We start from the raw sequence: 19,035 nt of genomic DNA on the forward strand, positions 1-19,035 counted from the left end.
TAAGCAATAAACATCAAGAACATGACAAGTCCTTGGTAGCGAGTCCATAGAGATTGTGGGAACATTTCAGTGACGGCGTGAGTGTAGTTGAAGAAGTTAAGCCCCACTGGTTGATGGTTGAGCTGTTCCTGAGCCTGGTGATGTGAATCCTGAGACTCTTGTTCCACCTTCCTAATTGCAGCCGGGAGACGAGGGCGTGACTGGGTTCACTACTGAAGAGCTGTAAATGCAATAGACCATTGTACAAGGATTAATAAGTGGCTGTTCTCTTTCTCGTTGTTGCTTCTGGGTGTGTGGACCAAGGAGGGTATAATGAAGACTGGAGGTGAGGTGGTCCTGGTAAAATCCAAGCATTAAGCAGCTTAGTGGAGAGTAATGCTGTCCCTATTTTAGCAGTTGCATCTTGCCTCACTCTGATTAATTAGGTGGTAATTAACTGGCTTTGGTTTGCTCTGCCTTGTATGAATAGGTTTGTCTGGACAAGTACAGGTACCACATTGTCATATATGTTATGAATTAGTAACATTAAGTATTAGCACCAGGGTAAATGTGGGCAAACTTCCACTGCCACGGGGGAGACTTACAAGATGTTGCCTGGATTGGAGGGTGTACCTTATGAGAATAGGTTGAGAGGTGATCTGATAGAGGTGAATAAGATGATAAAGGGCATTGATCGTGTGGATAGCCAGAGGTTTTTTCCCCAGGGCTGAAGTGGCTAACACAAGGGGGCATAGTTTTAAGGTGCTTGGAAATGGGTACCAAGGGGATGTCAAGGGTAAGTTTTTCACACTAGAGGTGGGTGCGTGGAATGCACTGCCAGCGACAGTCATTAAAGCGGATACGATACAGTCTTTTAAGAGGTGCTTGGATAGGTACGTGGAGCTTAGAAAAATAGGGCGCTATGCAGTGGGGAAATCCTGGGCAGCTTCTAGAGTGGGTTACATGCTTGGGACAACATTGGGCTGAAGGACCTGTAATGTGCTGTAGATTTCTATGTTCTGTGTTCTATTCCACGGTGATAAATGGTGCAACAGCTCAGTTAGAAGCTCAGCTGGCTTTGGAGTCTTAAGGACATGAGATTTCTTGCAATCTCATCTGATTTCTGATCTGACTTGAAGAAAAGCTAAGTGGTTGCAGATTGTGTTGTGTAATGCTAGGGAATGTGGCAGGCATTGATAATCCACTGGGCAGTTCCGGCTGACCGTGGTTGCTTTGTCTGTGCCCTTCGTTTGGTGACGCCCACTTCGGCTGAAGTTGGGGGATACCGCTCTGCGCCGTGTTGTAATCAACCACTGTTCCTGACAAGATACGGGAAGACTGCAGAGCTGTCTGCTCGAGTACAGTCATAGAGCAACACAGCGTGATAACAGGCCATTCAGCCCCATGGTCCATGCCAACTCCTACTCCAGTGGTATTTACTTGCTTTTGGCCCATATCCTGCAAGAACCTTGCCTAACCTTTACCTGTCCAAATGTCTTTTAAACTCTGTAATTGTACTCACCTTTGCAATCTTCTCTGGAAACTCATTCTGTTTGCACACCACCCTGTGTGGGTTTGTTGGGGCGGGGGGGGGGGAGTCTTGAATCTTATCCTTCAAGTCCCTTTCAAATCATTCCCCTCTCTCCTTAAACCATTGACCTCTAGTTTTGGAAAGAGGCTGACTGTGGTTTTATAAACTTCTCCTGAATAACCATATAACAATCTCAGCACGGAAACAGGCCATCTTGGCCCTCCTAGTCCGTGCCAAACCCTTAATCTCACCTAGTCCCACCTAGCCGCACTCAGCCCATAACCCTCCACTCCTTTCCTGTCCATATACCTATCCAATTTTACCTTAAGTGACACAACTGAACTGGCCTCTACTACTTCTACAGGAAGCTCATTCCACACAGCTATCACTCTTTGAGTAAAGAAATACCCCCTCGTGTTTCCCTTAAACTTTTGCCCCCTAACTCTCAAATCATGTCCTCTAGTTTGAATCTCCCCTACTCTCAATGGAAACAGCCTGTTCACGTCAACTCTATCTATCCCTCTCAAAATTTTAAATACCTCGATCAAATCCCCCCTCAACCTTCTACGCTCCAATGAATAGAGACCTAACTTGTTCAACCTTTCTCTGTAACTTAATTGCTGAAACCCAGGTAACATCCTAGTAAATCGTCTCTGCACTCTCTCTAATTTATTGATATCTTTCCTAAAATTCGGTGACCAGAACTGCACACAATATTCCAAATTTGGCCTTACCAATGCCTTGTACAACTTTAGCATTACATCCCAACTTCTGTACTCAATGCTTTGATTTATAAAGGCCAGCATTCCAAAAGCCCTCTTCACCACCCTATCTACATGAGACTCCACTTTCAGGGAACAATGCACAGTTATTCCTAGATCTCTCTGTTCCTCTGCATTCCTTAATGCCCTACCATTTACTCTGTATGTTCTATTTGGATTATTCCTGCCAAAATGTAGAACCTCACATTTCTCAGCATTAAACTCCATCTGCCAACGTTCAGCCCATTCTTCTAACCGGCATAAATCTCCCTGCAAGCTTTGAAAATCCACCTCATTATCCACAACACCTCCTACCTTAGTATCATCGGCATACTTACTAATCCAATTTACCACCCCATCATCCAGATCATTTATGTATATTACAAACAACATTGGGCCCAAAACAGATCCCTGAGGCACCCCGCTAGTCACCGGCCTCCATCCCGATAAACAATTATCCACCACTTATCCAAGGAGAAGTTCCACCACTTCATCCAAGGAGAATTATCCACCACTTATCCAAGGAGAAGTTCTTGGTGTCCTTCGCTCTGGGGAAAACAATCCCAACCTATCCAGTCTCTCCTCGTAACTCAAATCCTTGTGAATCTTTTCTGTATCGTCTCTAGCTTAATCACATTCTTCCTGCGGTATAATAACCAGAACTGAACATAGTACTCTGAGTACAGGCTTGCCGCATCTTTTGTGGTTGTAATCTGCTGTCTCTGCTTTTAGAATAAATCTCCTGACCAACGAGGACAAGTGCCATGTGTTGTCTTCACCATTTTGTCTAGGTGGTATATTTCTGTCATCATCTATGTACTTGTGCGTGTAGGATTCTGTTCTACAACACTCCCGAGGACATTGCTATTCACGGTGGAAGCCCTGCCCTGGTCTAACTTCTCAAAATACTTCACTTTGCACTTGTCCGAGTTAAGTTCCATCAGCCATTTCTTGGCTCCCTTTTCCCAGAATGATCTAGATCCTGATGTAATCTGTGATCAAATTGGATTATTTTGAAATCAACAAAAATCAGCTCAAAGTAAAATTTATTATCAGAGTACAGTACATGTCAGCACATACAATTCTGAGATTCTTTTTCCTGCTGGCATACTTAGCAAACCTATAGATGAGTTACTGTAAACAAGATCAATGAACAGCGAACTCTGCAAATGCAAATATAAATTAATAGCAATAAATAACGAATACAAGATAAAAGAGTCCTTAAGGTGAGACCATCGGTTGTGGGAATAGAATGAGTGTAGTTTCCCCTTTTGTTCAGGGCCTGATGGTTGAGGGGTAGAAACTGTTCCTGAACCTGGTGGTGCGACTCCTGAGGTACCTGTACCTTCTACCTGATGGCAGCAGCAAGAAAAGAGCGTGGCCTGAGTGGTGAGGATCTTTGACGATGGACGCTGCTTTCCTAAGACAGCGTTTCATGTAGATGTGCGCAGTGGTGGGAGGGCTTCACCCATGATTTACTGGGCTGATTTCACTACCTTTCATAGGATCTTTTCTTTGGATTAACGACTAAGAAAGATCTTGTTATTTTTCTCTGACATCGAGGTGTAGAGAACGCACTGTGGCCCAACTCATCGATGCCGACAATGCTGCCCACCAAACTAGTCCCATTTGCCTGCTGTTGGCCCATATCCCTCTAAAACCCTCTTGTCTGTGTCCTTATCTAAATGACCTTCATATGTTACTGCATCTGCCTCACCATTTCTTCTGGCAGCTCATTCCATATATGAACCAGACTCTATGTAAAGAAATTGCCTCTCGGATCTCTGTTTAAATTATCCACCTCTCTCCTTAAACCTATGTCCAATATATTTTTAGATCTCTTTCCCCAAGAAAAAGGCATTCAACCTGTCTATGCCCCTTGTGATTAAGTCACCCCTCACTCTACGGAATAAAGTCCTAGCCTGCCCAAATTCTCCCTCTTCCTCTCAGAGACTTGAGTGCCGGCAACATCCTTGTAAGTCTTCTCCATACTTTTTTCCAGTTAATGGAGTCATTTCTATGACAGACTGACCAAAACTTTACGAAATACAGTCAGCCCTCCATATCAGCAGGTTCCGCATGCGCGGATTCAACCAACCGCGGATCGGGAAAATCCGGAAGTTCTCGCTTCAGCACTTGTTGTTTGAGCATGTACAGATTTTTTTTCTTGTCATTTATTCCCTAAACAATACAGTATAACAACTATTTACACAGCATTTACATTGTATTAAGTGTTGTAAATAATCTACAGATGAATTAGAGTATACAAGAGGATATGTGTAGGTTACCGATTTCCTGATTGGGATCAGGAAAAAACGGAAGTTCTCTAAGTCAGAACAGGTACATTTGGTATTATTTAGTGTCAGTTAATCAAACGTTTGTCTTAGCATGTAGTATATATTTTACCTTTCTATGCATATAAAATACTTAAGAAATGTATGTATTTCAATAATTAAACCACTGCGTTGCTTAGTAATAATTGTAGCTTTCATTGGGGCAGGGCCTTCACATGCTCCATTATTCTCATTTTATCTTTTAAAATTGTTCTGATTGTTGACCAACTGTAGCCTAACACTTTTCCAGTGACTGATGGTGTTTCACCTCTTTCCGATCGCTTTATAGTTTCCACTTTATTTTCAATCGTGATCGTTTTCTGTCAACGGAACAGAAACACTGCTGGCAGGAGGCCCCGAGCTCCGCTGGGTCCTAAAGTCCACCACACTGAGACAGGTTAAATAAGGGACTTGAGCGTCTGCATTTTCTGGTATCTGCAGGGTGTCCCGGAACCAATGCCCAGCGGATAAGGAGGGCCGACTGTATGCAGAGTATAGCCTCACCAATATCTTGTACAGCGGCAACATAACTTCCCAATTCCTGTACTCAGTGCCCTGGCCGATGATGGCCTGTGTACTAAACACCTTCACCATCCTGTCTATCTGTGATGCCACTTACAGTGAACTATACAATGGTATTGTTTGGTCCCTCTGTTCCACAGCCCCTACCCTGGTTGAAATGCAGTACCTCACACTTAACCTGTATTGAAACCTTCTACCAAACTTCTGCCCACATGCCTATCTGATCAAGATCCTTCCTTAAATTTTGATAACGTGCCATGTAATTTTACTGCTTTCACTCTCTCCACTGGCCTTTAGATTCATGGAAACTTCAGTACAGAAGGTGATTCAGCCGATCAATGATGTGGTTGTATTTCCCTCTGTTCAAATTGAAGATCTGATTCAGTCTGAAAGATTATCCTTATTTGTCACATGTACATCAAACTATACAGCGAAATGGGTTGACTGAGTGAGTCCACATTTTGACAAAAGAAATTTTTTCTTTTGTCTCTTGTTGGGTTTCGATTCCTGTTCTGATTGTATCATGTTGTGGTATTGACTTCCTTGTACTGCATGAAAATCCCCACCTTACTGAGGGTGACGCCTTCCTCTCTGGCCTCCTTTACCTATTGACCTCATTCCTTTGAATTCCCTCACCCTAGCTGTATATATGCTCAAGACTTTTGTACGGCCCTGCATATACATATGTATGTTCAATAGACAATAGGTGCAGAAGTAGACCATTCGGCCCCTCGAGTCTGCACCGCCATTCTTAGATCATGGCTGATCATTCACTATCAGTACCCAGTCCCTGCCTTGTCCCCATATCCCTTGATTCCCCTATCCATCAGATATCTATCTAGCTCCTTCTTGAAAGCATCCAGAGAATTGGCCTCCACCGTCTTCCGAGGCTGTGCATTCCACACCTCCACAACTCTCTGGGAGAAGAAGTTTTTCCTCAACTCTGTTTTAAATAACTGACCACTTATTCTCAATCCATGCCCTCTGGTACTGGACTCTCCCAACATCTGGAACGTATTTCCTGCCTCAATCCTATCAAATCCTTTAATTATCTTAAACGTTTCAATCAGATCCCCTCTCAATCTCCTCAATTCCAGTGTGTACAAGCCCAATCTCTCTAATCTCTCTGCGTAAGACTGCCCTGCCATCCCAGGAATCAACCTAGTGAATCTACGCTGCACTTCCTCAATTGCCAGAATGTCCTTCCTTAAACCTGGAAACCAAAACTGTACACAATATTCCAGGTGTGGTCTCACCAGGGCCCTGTACAAATGCAAAAGGACATCCTTGCTCTTGTACTCAATTCCCCTTGTAACAAAGGCCAACATTCCATTTGCCCTCTTCACTGCCTGTTGCACTTGCTCATTCACCTTCATTGACTGATGAACTAGGACTCCTAGGTCTCTTTGCATTTCTCCCTTACCTAACTCTACACCGTCCAGACAATACTCTGCCCTCTTGTTCCTGCTTCCAAAGTGGATAACTTCACATTTATTCACATTGAATGACATCTGCCAAGTATCTGCCCACTCACCCAGCCTATCCAAGTCTCCCTGTATTCTCCTAACGTCCTCTTCGCATGTCACACTGCCACCCAGTTTAGTATCGTCAGCAAACTTGCTGATATGGTTTTCAATGCCCTCATCTAAATCGTTGACATAAATCGTAAAGAGCTGTGGTCCCAATACAGAGCCCTGTGGTACCCCACTAGTCACCTCCAGCCAGTCTGAGAAACACCCATTCACTGCTACCCTTTGCTTTCTATCTGCCAACCAGTTTTCTATCCATGTTGAAACCCTGCCCCCAATGCCATGAGCTCTGATTTTACTCACCAATCTCCTATGTGGCACCTTATCGAATGCCTTCTGAAAATCTAGGTACACTACATCCACTGGCTTACCCTCGTCTAACATCCTTGTTACACCCTCAAAAAACTCCAACAGATTAGTCAAGCATGATTTGCCCTTGGTAAATCCATGCTGGCTCGGCCTAATCCTATTACTACCATCAAGATATGCCACTATTTCGTCCTTAATAATGGACTCAAGCATCTTCCCCACGACTGACGTTAGGCTAACAGGGCGATAGTTCTCCGTTTTCTCCTTCCCTCCCTTCTTGAAAAGTGGGATAACATTAGCCACTCTCCAATCTTCAGGAACTGATCCTGAATCTAAGGAACATTGGAAAATGATTACCAATGCATCCGCAATTTCCTGAGCCACCTCTTTTAGAACCCTCGGATGCAGACCATCTGGACCCGGGGATTTATTAGCCTTCAGTCCTATCAGTCTGCTCATCACAGTTTCTTTCCTAATGTCAATCTGTTTCAATTCCTCTGATATCTTATGACTCTAGCCCATCCATACATCTGGGATGTGTCCTCCCTGGTGAAGACAGATCTAAAGTACACATTAAATTCTGTTTCCCATAACAATTTCTCCCAATTCATTCTTCAAGGGGCCAACATTGTTCTTAACTATCTTCTTTCTCTTCACATAGCTAAAAAAGCTTTTGCTATCCCCTTTTATATTCCTGCCTAGACTGAGCTCATACCTGATTTTTTCTCTCCGTATTGCTTTTTTAGTTAAGATCTGCTGTTCCTTAAAACTTTCCCAATCATCTGTATTCCCACTCATCTTAGCCCTGTCATACTTCTTTTTCTTTAATGCTATACAATCTCTGACTTCCTTTGTCAACCACTGTGGCCCCTTCCCCCTCTTTGAATCCTTCCTTCTCATTGGAATGAACTGCTTTTGCATCTTTTGTATTATCCCCAAGAATATCTGCCACTGCTGATCCACTGTCTTTCCTGCCAGGGCATCCGCCCATTTAACTTTGGCCAGCTCTTCCCTCATGGCCCCGTAGTCTCCTTTATTTAATTGCAACACTGACACCTTTGATCTGCCCTTATCCCTCTCACATTGTAGATAAAAACTTAACATGTTATGATCACTACTTCCTAATGGCTCCTTTACTTCAAGATCACTTATCAATTCCTGTTCATTACACATCACCAAGTCCAAAGTAGCCTCGTTCCTGGTTGGCTCAAGCACAAGCTGTTCCAAAAATACATCCCTTAGACCAGGGGTCGGCAACGTTTACCACTAAAAGAGCCAATATGGTCCCATTTCCCACAGAAAAGAAAACACTGGGAGCCACAAAATGAAATAACACTGCATACAACGGGTTTTTTTTGCCTTTATGCTATGTATAAACAAACTATAATGTGTTGCATTTTTGAAATTGATGAACTCCTGCAGAGAAAACGAAATTACATTTCTGCATGCAACAAAAACATTTTGAACTCCGAAAAAAAGTCGTTGGGTTGAAGGTTACTACATAGGTAGCCTACCTTGGATCGAAGAATTAAAAGAAAGCGCGCACTGGCGGGTGTCAGGCATTGGCAGTGGTGATGTATATTAATAGCGATAAAAAACACGTTGTAGCGGTGTAGCGCTACACGCAGCGCTAAAATAAAGACTGCAGTCAAAGGTAACTTTATTCGAACTAAACAGCCTTGCTTTTAAGCCTCCCTCAACCCAGCCCCCATGGACGCAGATGCTGCAAAAGACGCGTACTCACAAACCCCCGTAGGCTATCTCCCTTAGCCGGAATGCTGGCTAATTGTGAGGAAATGTGTCGCCACACTTAGATTGTACAAGATCACCATAATCTTCAAATTTAGAATTACATTTCAAAAGCTAACAAACTAACATAAAATACATTTTAATTAAATACTGACCAATTATTTCCCAAAGCCACAGGGAGCCGCAGCACAGAGGTGAAAGAGCCACAAATGGCTCGGGAGCCGCAGGTTGCCGACCCCCGCCTTAGACCAAGGGTCAGCAACCCGCGGCTCTTTGATCTCTGTGCTGCGGCTCCCCGTAGTTTGTTAGTTTTTGAAATGTAATTCGAAATTTGAAGATTATGGTGATCTTGTACTATCTAAAAACGTTGTGGAGACCCCACTTCCTGGCACATCCGAACCGGCTCACAATTAGCCACCGTTCCGGCTAAGGGAGATAGCCTACGGGGGTTTGTGAATAGGTGTCTTTTGGAGCATCCGCGCCCACGGGGACGGTTTGAGGGAGGCTTTAAATCAAGGCTGTTTAGTTCGAATAAAGTTACCTTTGACTGCAGTGTCTTTATTTTAGCGCTGCGTGTAGCGCTACACCGCTACAATGTGTTTTTTATCGCTATTAATATACATCACCACTGCCAATGCCTGACACCCGCCAGTGCGCGCTTTCTTTTAATTCTTCGATCCAAGGTAGGCTAACTATGGAGTAACCTTCAACCCAACGTCTTTTTTTTGGAGTTCAAAATGTTTTTGTTGCATGCAGAAATGTAATTTCGTTTTCTCTGCAGGAGTTCATCAATTTCATAAATGCAACACATTATAGTTTGTTTATACATAGCATAAAGGAAAAAAAACCGTTGTATGCAGTGATATTTCATTTTAAATGTCAAACGGGTTTTGTGGCTCCCAGTGTTTTCTTTTCTGTGGGAAATGGGTCCATATTGGCTCTTTCAGTGGTAAACGTTGCCGACCCCTGCCTTAGACACTCCACAAACTCCCTATCCTGGGGTCCAGCACCTACCTGATTCTCCCAGTTCACCTGCATGTTGAAATCTCCCATAACGACTGCATTACCTTTAGCACATGCCAATGTTAACTCCCTAATCAACTTGTACCCAATATCCACGCTACTGTTTGGGGGCCTGTACACAACATCCATTAGGGTCTTTTTACCCTTACTGTTCCTCAGCTCAATCCACACAGACTCTACTTCCCCTGTTCCCAAGTCACCTCTTGCTAAGGACTGAATCTCATTCCTCACCAACAGGGCCACCCCACCCCCTCTTCCCATATTTCTGTCTCTACGATAGTACGTATACCCTGGTACACTCAATTCCCAGGCCTGATCCCCTTGCAGCCATGTCTCCGTTATCCCAACAATATCGTAGTTCCCCATTTTCATCTGAGCGTCAAGCTCATTTGTCTTATTTCTGACACTACGCGCATTCAAGTATAAAATTCAGCCCATTCCTCCTCCCTTTGCTTAAAACACTGTCTATTGTACCTAACCCAGCTCCTTGAACTTCCATCGGGCTAACTGCACCTTGAATTTTGATGACCTTCTCAAGATCACCCAAACCTTCTACACATTTAACCCCATGCTCCTTCTGACCAACCCTCTGTACATGTAACTTTTCCAACACATGTTCTGTCTCACCTTTCTCCTTTACACAATTAATATTTGGGAAACGTGTATTCCCCACCTGTCCCTTATCCTTCATCATATCATCTTCTCTCGTATTCTGGATCCCTGCCCCCTGCACATCTAGTTTAAACCCCCACGAGCAGCACTGGCAAACATTCCTGCAAGAATGTTAGTACCCCTCCAATTCAGATGTAGACCGTCCCTTCGAAACATATCCCAGCGTCCCTGGAACAAAGACCAATTATCCAAAAACCTGAACCCTTCCTTCCTGCACCATGCTCTCAGCCTCGTATTAATGTGCATAATCATTCTATTCTTCGCCTCACTCACACGTGGCACAGGTAGCAATCCCGAGATTGTCACCCTGGAGGTCCTGCCTTTCAGCTTCACTCCTAACTCCCTGAACTCTCTAAGCAGGACCCCCTCACTCACCTTACCTACATCGTTGGTCCCTACATGGACCACTACATCTGGGTTCATGCCCTCGTTCTCAAGAATAGCCAGCACCCGATCTGAGATGTCCCGGACCCTGGCACCAGGGAGGCAACATACCATCCGAGACTCCCGATCTGCCCCACAAAATCTCCTATCTGCCTCCCTGACTATAGAATCCCCTAAAACTATCGCTCTCTTCTCTTCCCTCCTCCCCTTCCTAGTTGAGGGTTCAACCTCTGTGCCAGAGGCAGGACCACTACAACTCATTCCTAGTAGGTCATCCCCATCAACAGTATCCAGTACGGTATACTTATTGTTAATGGGAATGGCCGCAGGGGTGCTCTGCTCTCTCTGCCTGCTCCCCCTGCCTCTCTGGACCGTCACCCATCTGCCTACTTCTTGGATTTTTGGTGTGACTACCTCCTGATAACTCCTATCATCTCTGCCTCCCAAATGATCCGTAGTTCATCCAGCTCCCGCTCCAACTCCCTAACTCGGGCTGATAGGAGCTGCAGCTGGACGCACCTTTTGCAGGTGTGGTCATCAGGGACAACTGTGTTGACCCTGACTTCCCACATACTGCATACGGAGCACACCACTGTCTCCCCCATACCTGAACTGGATTGATAGAATAAGTCTAAAAAGCACCTAGCGACCTTACCTTCTTCCCCTCAGCGAGCAATCACACAGGCTTACCAAAGTCCCCTTACGCCGAAGCCCACTTAGCCAAAGCCCAGGACTCTGCTTCCACGGACTCCGCTGCCCGCTCTGAAAAGAAGTCCTGTCTTTTAACATTCCAACAAATGGCAGAGCTGGTTTCCTTTCTTTGGAATGGTAGCAGAAAGATTTCAAAGATTCAGAGAATGTATACAGAATACAACTCTTGAGATTCATCCCAAGTTATTTGTGTATTTTCTGATTTGTGGACAAAATGGACTTGTGTTTGTTCAATAGTTACATTTAATAATGAGAATGTTGTAATATACAGCTGAAATTCTTGCTCTCCACAGACTTCCACAAAATAGAAGAAAAACCCCAAAGAATGGATGACAGAAAAACGTCAGAACCCCAAAGCCCCCACTTCACCCCTCCCGTGCACATGCAGCAGCAAAGCATCAACCCTCTCCCTCACTCTCCCCCACCTGCCTCAGCAAAAAGCATCAGCCCCCCACCACCATCTGCCATGAGCAGAGCCCCCAAAGAGACCATGATCTAAAGTTCATCAAAAACCGCAGTCATTCCAGCAGTTCGACATGTCACAGAGAGAGAGGCATTGCTCCTGCCATAACGAGAGATTTGTAAAATGGAACTGGCTTGTTACCCTGAGATGCCCTGCACCTTGAAGCAGATGTTTAAATGTAAGGGGCGCATTTTAAATTTGAGACCGAATAACAAATGTTAATGTTCTTTCCAGATGTTAGATCACATCACGGACAGGAATGCTCATGATTAAAACCCAGATGCCTGCTTCATGATACTCATCACTGCAACAAAGGGAAGATGACAGAATACAAGCTGGTGGTGGTGGGAGCTGGTGGCGTGGGGAAAAGTGCTCTGACAATCCAGCTGATACAGAACCATTTTGTTGATGAATATGATCCAACAATCGAGGTAAGTGGAGATGCTGAGATGAGGCAGGGAAATAAAGTGCAGCATTGGAAACTGGAGGTAAATGGACTCTAAAAGAAGAAATGTGGATTATGTAATATGACACAAAACATAATGATGTGATGTGGGTCTTCCATCTGTCTTTAATCTGACTATCGAGTGAGGGATCATTGCTCTTTCCATGACCATGGTGATCCTTGGCAAATTCTTCTACAGAAGTGGTTTGCCATTGCCGCCTTCTGGGCGGTGTCTTTACAAGATGGGTGACCCCAGCATTATCAATACTCTTCAGAGACTGTCTGCCTGGCGTCAGTGGACGCATAACCAGGACTTGTGATATGCACCAGCTGCTCATACGACCATTCACTGCCTACTTCCAGAGCTTCACATGACCCTGATTGGGGGTGAAGGCTAAGCAGGTGCTACACCTTGCCCAAGGGTGACCTGCAGGAGCACCTTACACCTCCTTTGGTCGAGGTGTATCTCTAGCACACCTCCCATGTGTAATAGAAACCTGAAAGTTTGAAGCAGGAGGGTGTTGCACCAACCCACCGTCATGTCTGATCATTCACTTCAGACCTTGTACCTTGTCTAGCCTTAGCCCTTAATCTCTAGCTTTAAGAAATCTACCTGCTTCTTCAAATATGTTTAATGACTTGTCCCCAAGTTTCTGTGGTGAAGTTTCCACAGGCTCACTGTCTCCTGAATGAAGAAACCTCTTGTCTTGGTTCTACATGAAACACTTCATATCCTGAGGCTCTGAACCCTGGTTTACGAACTCCCAGTTTCCCAGACTATCTTCCCTTTATCTGGTTTGTTTTGAGGCCATTGTCATAAAACACAGAAGCAGGCCCTTCAGCCCAGCCCTTCAGGTCCATTCTGACCAAGAGGCGCATTTAAGCTGGTCTCATCTGCCTACGTTTGATCCATATTCCTTTTCTGTTTAGGTACTTGATAATTTTTTAATGCTGCATTAACTACTTCCTTTGACAGCTTGTCCATATAGGAACATAGAATATTATCGCACAGTATGGGTCCTTTTGCCCACGGTGTTGTGCTGACATTTTTACCTACTCTAAAATCAATCTAACCCTTCCTTCCTACATAGCCCTCCATTTCTTTATCATCCATGTACCAGTTTCTAAATGTCCCTAATACATCTGCCTCTACAACTACCCTTGGCAGACCATACCTTGTGCTCAGCACTCTCTCTGTGAAAGTAAATAAATAAGCTAATTACCTCTGAAAATACCGCCATACTTTCTTCCAGTCACCTTAAAATTATGCCTCTTCATATCAGCTATTTCTTCCATTGGAAAAAGACTCTAGCTAGCCAATCTTTCAAAGCCTCTTATCAACTTGTACACCTCTTTCTAGTCTCCTCTCATCCTCCTTCACACCAAAGAGAAAAGCCCTAGATTGCTCAAAATATCTTCATAAGACTTTTCTCCAGACTATGCAGCATCCTGGTACCTCTCTGCACCCTCTCTAAAGCTTCCACATTCTTCCTATAATGAGGTGACCAGAACAATATTACAAATATTACAAGTGTGGTCTAACCAGGGTTTTATAGAGCTGCAACATTACCTTGTGATTGTTGAACTCAATTGTCCTTAGTTGGTCAACACAACCCATGCCTTCTTAACAACCCTACCAACTTGCACGGTGACTTTGAGGGACCTATGGTCGTGAACCCCTAGGTCCCTCTAGTCCTCCACATTGCCAAAAATCTTGTCTTTAACCCTGTATTCTGCCTTCAAATTTAACCTTCCAAAATAAATTACTATGTACTTGTCCAGATTGTACCTTCATCTGCCACTTCTAAGCTTCAGCTCTGCATCCTGTCAATGACCTGCTAAAACCTATAATAATCCTCCACACTCTCCACAGCTCCATCAACCGTTCTATCATCTGCAAACTTACGAACCCACCCTTCCACTTCCTCATTCAAGTCATTTATAAAAATCACAAAGAGCAGGGGTCCTAGAATGGACCCCTCCAGAACTCCACTGGTCACTGACCTCCAGGAAGAATATGCTCCATTTACAATTACCTTCTGCCTTCTACGGGCAAGTGAATTCTGCATCCACACAGCCTAGTCTCCCTGGATCTCTCAGTGAGTCTTATCATGGGAACCCTTACTAAAATCCGTAAACAGCACATCATCTGCTCTACTTCATCAATGTGCTTTGTCACATCCTCAAGGAATGCAGTCAAACCTGTGAGGCATGGCATGTCTTTTACAAACCCTTGCTAACTCATGGTAATCAGACCATGCTGCTTCAAATACTCACAAATCCTGCCTTTAAGAATCTTCTCCAATAATTTGGGCCATCACTGAAACGAGACTCAGATATGCACCCTTCTAGGTGGAAAAAGTTACCCCCCCCCCCCCCCGCCCAGATCCTATTAAATCTCTCCCCTTTCACCTTAAACCTATGCCCTATCATTCCTGATTCCCAATCCCTGGGGATTAGGTTGTGTGTATTTACCCTATCTATGTCCCTCATGATTCTGCGTGCCTGAGATCGCAAGGAAACGTTGGCCTGCACATTACGGGAGCGAGATTTGAAAAAGTGAGTAAGGCCAGTTGGGACATTCTGGGATCCTGAAATCACAGGCTATTGGCAAGGGCCAATAAAGTAGGTTAGGTGTAAGTGGAGCAGTCATTGTTGGGGAGGTTTGGGAATCAAACGAGATGCACAGTGGAGAGAATCCCGACTGGTTACGTTATGTCCTGATATGGGAACACCAATGCCTGTGACCAGAAAAGGCTACGTAAGTCCAGACCATCACAGGATAAACCCTCCCCATTACTGAGCACACCTACAAGGAGCACTGCCACAAGAAAGTAGCATCAATCACCAAGGATCCCACCATCCAGGCCATGCTCTCTTCTCGCTGCTGCCATCAGGAAAGAGGTACAGGAACCTTGGGTCCCAGGTCACCAGGGTCAGGAAAAGTAATTAACTACCCTTCAAACATCAGGAACAGAAGGCATTCCTCTGATCTGGTGAAATAATGGACTTGTGAGCATCAGATTACACAAACACAGAAGGCTGTTGTTTCTCTAGTTAGGCTGACTTCGTTGTCAGTACTCCAGGCTAGACCAGGGATAGAGGTAAAATAGTGGCAGGCAAAAATGATCTCATAAAAATAGGAGCAAAGAGTGAATTTTCGAAGGGCAGAAGGCTCTATACTCGGGTGGATAATGAGGTGTTGGGTCTGTTTGTAACAGAGCAGGACATTACCAAGTTCATAGTGGGATGGTGAATAAACACGGCTTACAACTGGAAGCTCAGTCATCTCCTGCAGTAGGCGTACAGAGCAATCACCCACGGGTTGGTTTCTCCTGTGTTTGAAAACATTGCACAGTGAACAACAAATGCAGTGTGTTGAATGGGGAATAAGTACATGTGAATCACTTCTTCACCTGGGAAGAACGTTTGGTCCCAGGATGGTGCAGGTTCGAGCAGCGACATCTCATCTACCTAAACACAAAAGACTCTGCAGATGCTGAAAATCCAGAGCAACACACACAAAATACTGGAGGAACTCAGCAGGTCAGCATCTATGGAGGGGAATAAACAGTTGACGTTTCAGGCCAAGACCCTTCTTCAGGACTGGAAAGGAAAAGACAGACAGACATACATTATTGATCCCAAGAGAAACTGGGTTTCGTTACAGTTGCACCAACCAAGAATAGAGTAGAAATATAGCAAAATAAAGAACCAGAAATAATTAAATAATAATAAGTAAATTATGTCAGGTGGAAATAAGTCCAGGACCAGTCTATTGGCTCAGTGTCTCAAACCAGAATAAGGAAGTGGAAAGATGTGGGTTGGGGGGTGGGGGAGAAGAGTAGAGTGTGCAAAAGTCTTAGACGTGTGAAAAAAAATGTTCTGTAAGGCAAAGATGCCATCAAAAATAATGAATTGAAAGTTTCTAAATATCAAACAAAATTACAGTTTAAAAAAATAAATAAAATCAATATTTGGTATATGACCACCCTTTGCCTTTAAAACTGCATAATTTCCCTTGGGTACACTGTCGTGCAATTTTAAATATTAAAAAAAAAATCAGCTGGTAGGTTGTTTCAAGGATCTTGAAGAATTTGCCACAGTTCTTCTGCAGACTTTGGCTGCCTCATTTGCTTCTGGTTTTCAGGTCAGGGTTCTGTGGAGACCATAACATCTGAAGTAAGAAGCTGGGAGGTGATTGGTGGAAGAGATAAAGGGCTGAAGAAGAAAGAATCTGATAGGAGAGGAGAGTAGACCATAGGGAAAGAGGAAGGAGGAGGAGCACCAGAGGGAAGTGATGGGCGGGTGAGCAGAGAAGAGATAAGAGGGGAGACAATGGGAAGGGAGAGGGGGAGAAATTACCGGAAGTTAGAGAAATCAATGTACATGCCATCAGGTTGAAGGCTACTCAGACAGAATATGAGGTGTTGCTCCTCCAGCCCAAGGGTAGCCACATCGTGGCAGATTGTAGTCTGCAAAACTCTAAATTTCACATTTCTCAACTTTAGATAACTCATTTTGTCTGTTTTACGTGATAACTGGGTACTTTTGCTTGCTGTATAGTTTGTCCTGCTGCTCATGTCTCATGTGGCCATCACACAGGGGTGAGCTAATCCTAATTTCTCCTTAACAACATAGTTTTCATCCTATTGGTCAAACTGCCCTTGCCCTTGTCTCCCTTTCTCAGTTCTGACCTTCAGTGTTGACTGTTTCTCTCTTCACCAACACTTGGAACTTTGGATGAGGAATTTTTTGTCTGTTTTTGTCCCATCTGCTTTAAATATACACACTGGTGTATACTGGGTTGTTGAATGCATGGGACTGAATAAGGACTGCAAGGACAAGGCAGTTAGCTTCAATATCTACTGTAACACCTCATGTTTTGTAAAAGTCATCCCTGAAGTGGAGGCAATAATCTACTACAGACAGTGGCGAATTGTAAAATGGTAAAAATGAATAGTGCCAAAGTTCAATATTCAAAAATTCAAAGTAAATTTATTACCAAAGTACATATATTTCATCATATACAATCCTGAGATTCAGTTTCTGGTGGGCATTCACAGTAAATCTGAAGAATAAAAACCATAACATATGAGTGAAAGACCAGACCTACTTAGGCGGTCAACCAGTGTGCAAAAGACAATAAACTGTGCAAATACAAAATAAGAAAGAAATATGAATAAAAAGCAATAAACACGGAGGACATGAGATGAAGAGTCCTTGAAAGTGAGTCACTATTGTGGCAACATTTCAATTTGAGTGAAATTATTCCCTCTGGTTCAAGAGCCAGATGGTTGAGGGGAAATAACTGTTCCTGAACCAGGTAGTGCAGGTCCTGAAGCTCCTGTACCACCTTCCTGATGGCAGTAACAAAAAGAGAGCATGATGGGCACTGCTTTCCTGCTACAGCATTTCATGTAGATATGCTCAGTGGTGGGGAGGGTTGGAGGAGGGATCTCTGGTATTCACCTACACCAACTAAACGTGGAACTATTTCTATGAGTCCCAATTGCAATTCTGGGTCAGTGGTCTTGTGAGTTCTTGAGGTGCCTTTGAAATGGGATAGAGGTTCTGTTTTCTCTATTCATGAAGTAGGAAATCTTAGCTATGGAAAGGGTGCAGCTTATTCCACATCTGCACGGATTCAGTCTGGGAGTGGGCATTGCAAGAAAGTCTCGAAATTTGGGAAGAATTCGCTGACAGAACAAAATGAATCTTGGGCTGTACATCTGGACTCCGGATTCCCTGAACTCCTCCCAACATACAATTTGACTGATGAAGCTTGTATTAGCGATGAGGATCAGAAGCAAATGATGGTGGTAAATGTGATTACTGACCACCTCTTTTCCTTTGACAGGATTCCTACAGGAAACAAGTGGTCATTGATGGAGAAACATGTCTACTGGATATCCTGGACACTGCAGGTCAAGAGGAATACAGCGCTATGAGAGATCAGTACATGCGAACAGGGGAAGGTTTCCTCTGTGTTTTTGCTATCAATAACATCAAATCTTTCGAGGATGTCCACCTGTACAGGTTAGTATTATTATGTGCTTGAAACATATTTCCATCTTCAACCGAAATATAACCAAGGAGTTCCATTTTATTCCTGCAAAGGGCGCAATATAAAGTTGGAGATGTCTGACTTGTGCTTCAAGGAGGTTTTAGCTTTAAAATAAGTACTTTCCAATCATTAAGTCCACAACCTTGTCGTTCTTTGGAGGTGTGTGTGTGCCTCAATGACACATGGACCTATGTTAGCTGGAGTCAGGGCCTTGTGCTATGACTCTTGGTAGAGTCACCCATCCCAAACAGGTCAAAAGGTCAGACTAAGAGTGGTCTACCGGTCCTCCAGGTTTGCTCAGAGCTAACAACCCTGACTGGTAGAACAAAATTGTTACGGAAACAGCAACGAAGAATCCTTCTACATCTGAGTCCGGTGGTATTCCTGAGTCTCCACCCAGGACTCGCGTGACTGACAGTAGTGAAAAGCGAGTGCAGACTGCTGAGATGATGAAGGAAGCCCTGAACACCACCAGAGATGGAGGATCTTCATTGTTGTCCTCAACGCTAGCGGGTTAACAGGCTGTAAGTAAGTAATCGTAAGGTTGGCTGTATCGA

At 44.0% G+C, this 19,035-nt stretch overlaps 1 protein-coding gene across 3 annotated transcripts in view; it reads left to right on the plus strand.

Annotated features, from left to right (window-relative positions):
* Positions 1-19,035, plus strand: part of LOC132383108 (GTPase HRas-like) — a 39,557-nt gene that overhangs the window by 9,906 nt on the left and 10,616 nt on the right. For 2 of the 3 annotated variants that reach the window (XM_059953907.1, XM_059953908.1), the window contains exons 2-3: positions 12,201-12,397; positions 18,272-18,450. In XM_059953907.1, the coding sequence (XP_059809890.1) occupies positions 12,287-12,397; positions 18,272-18,450 (290 nt within the window). In that variant the 5' untranslated portion in view covers positions 12,201-12,286. Of the gene's footprint in view, positions 1-3,583; positions 3,661-12,200; positions 12,398-18,271; positions 18,451-19,035 lie in introns of those variants that run through there. The other variant, XM_059953909.1, reaches the window with a different exon arrangement.

This window comes from Hypanus sabinus, chromosome 29, assembly GCF_030144855.1.
Source record: "Hypanus sabinus isolate sHypSab1 chromosome 29, sHypSab1.hap1, whole genome shotgun sequence".
NCBI lineage: Eukaryota > Metazoa > Chordata > Chondrichthyes > Myliobatiformes > Dasyatidae > Hypanus > Hypanus sabinus.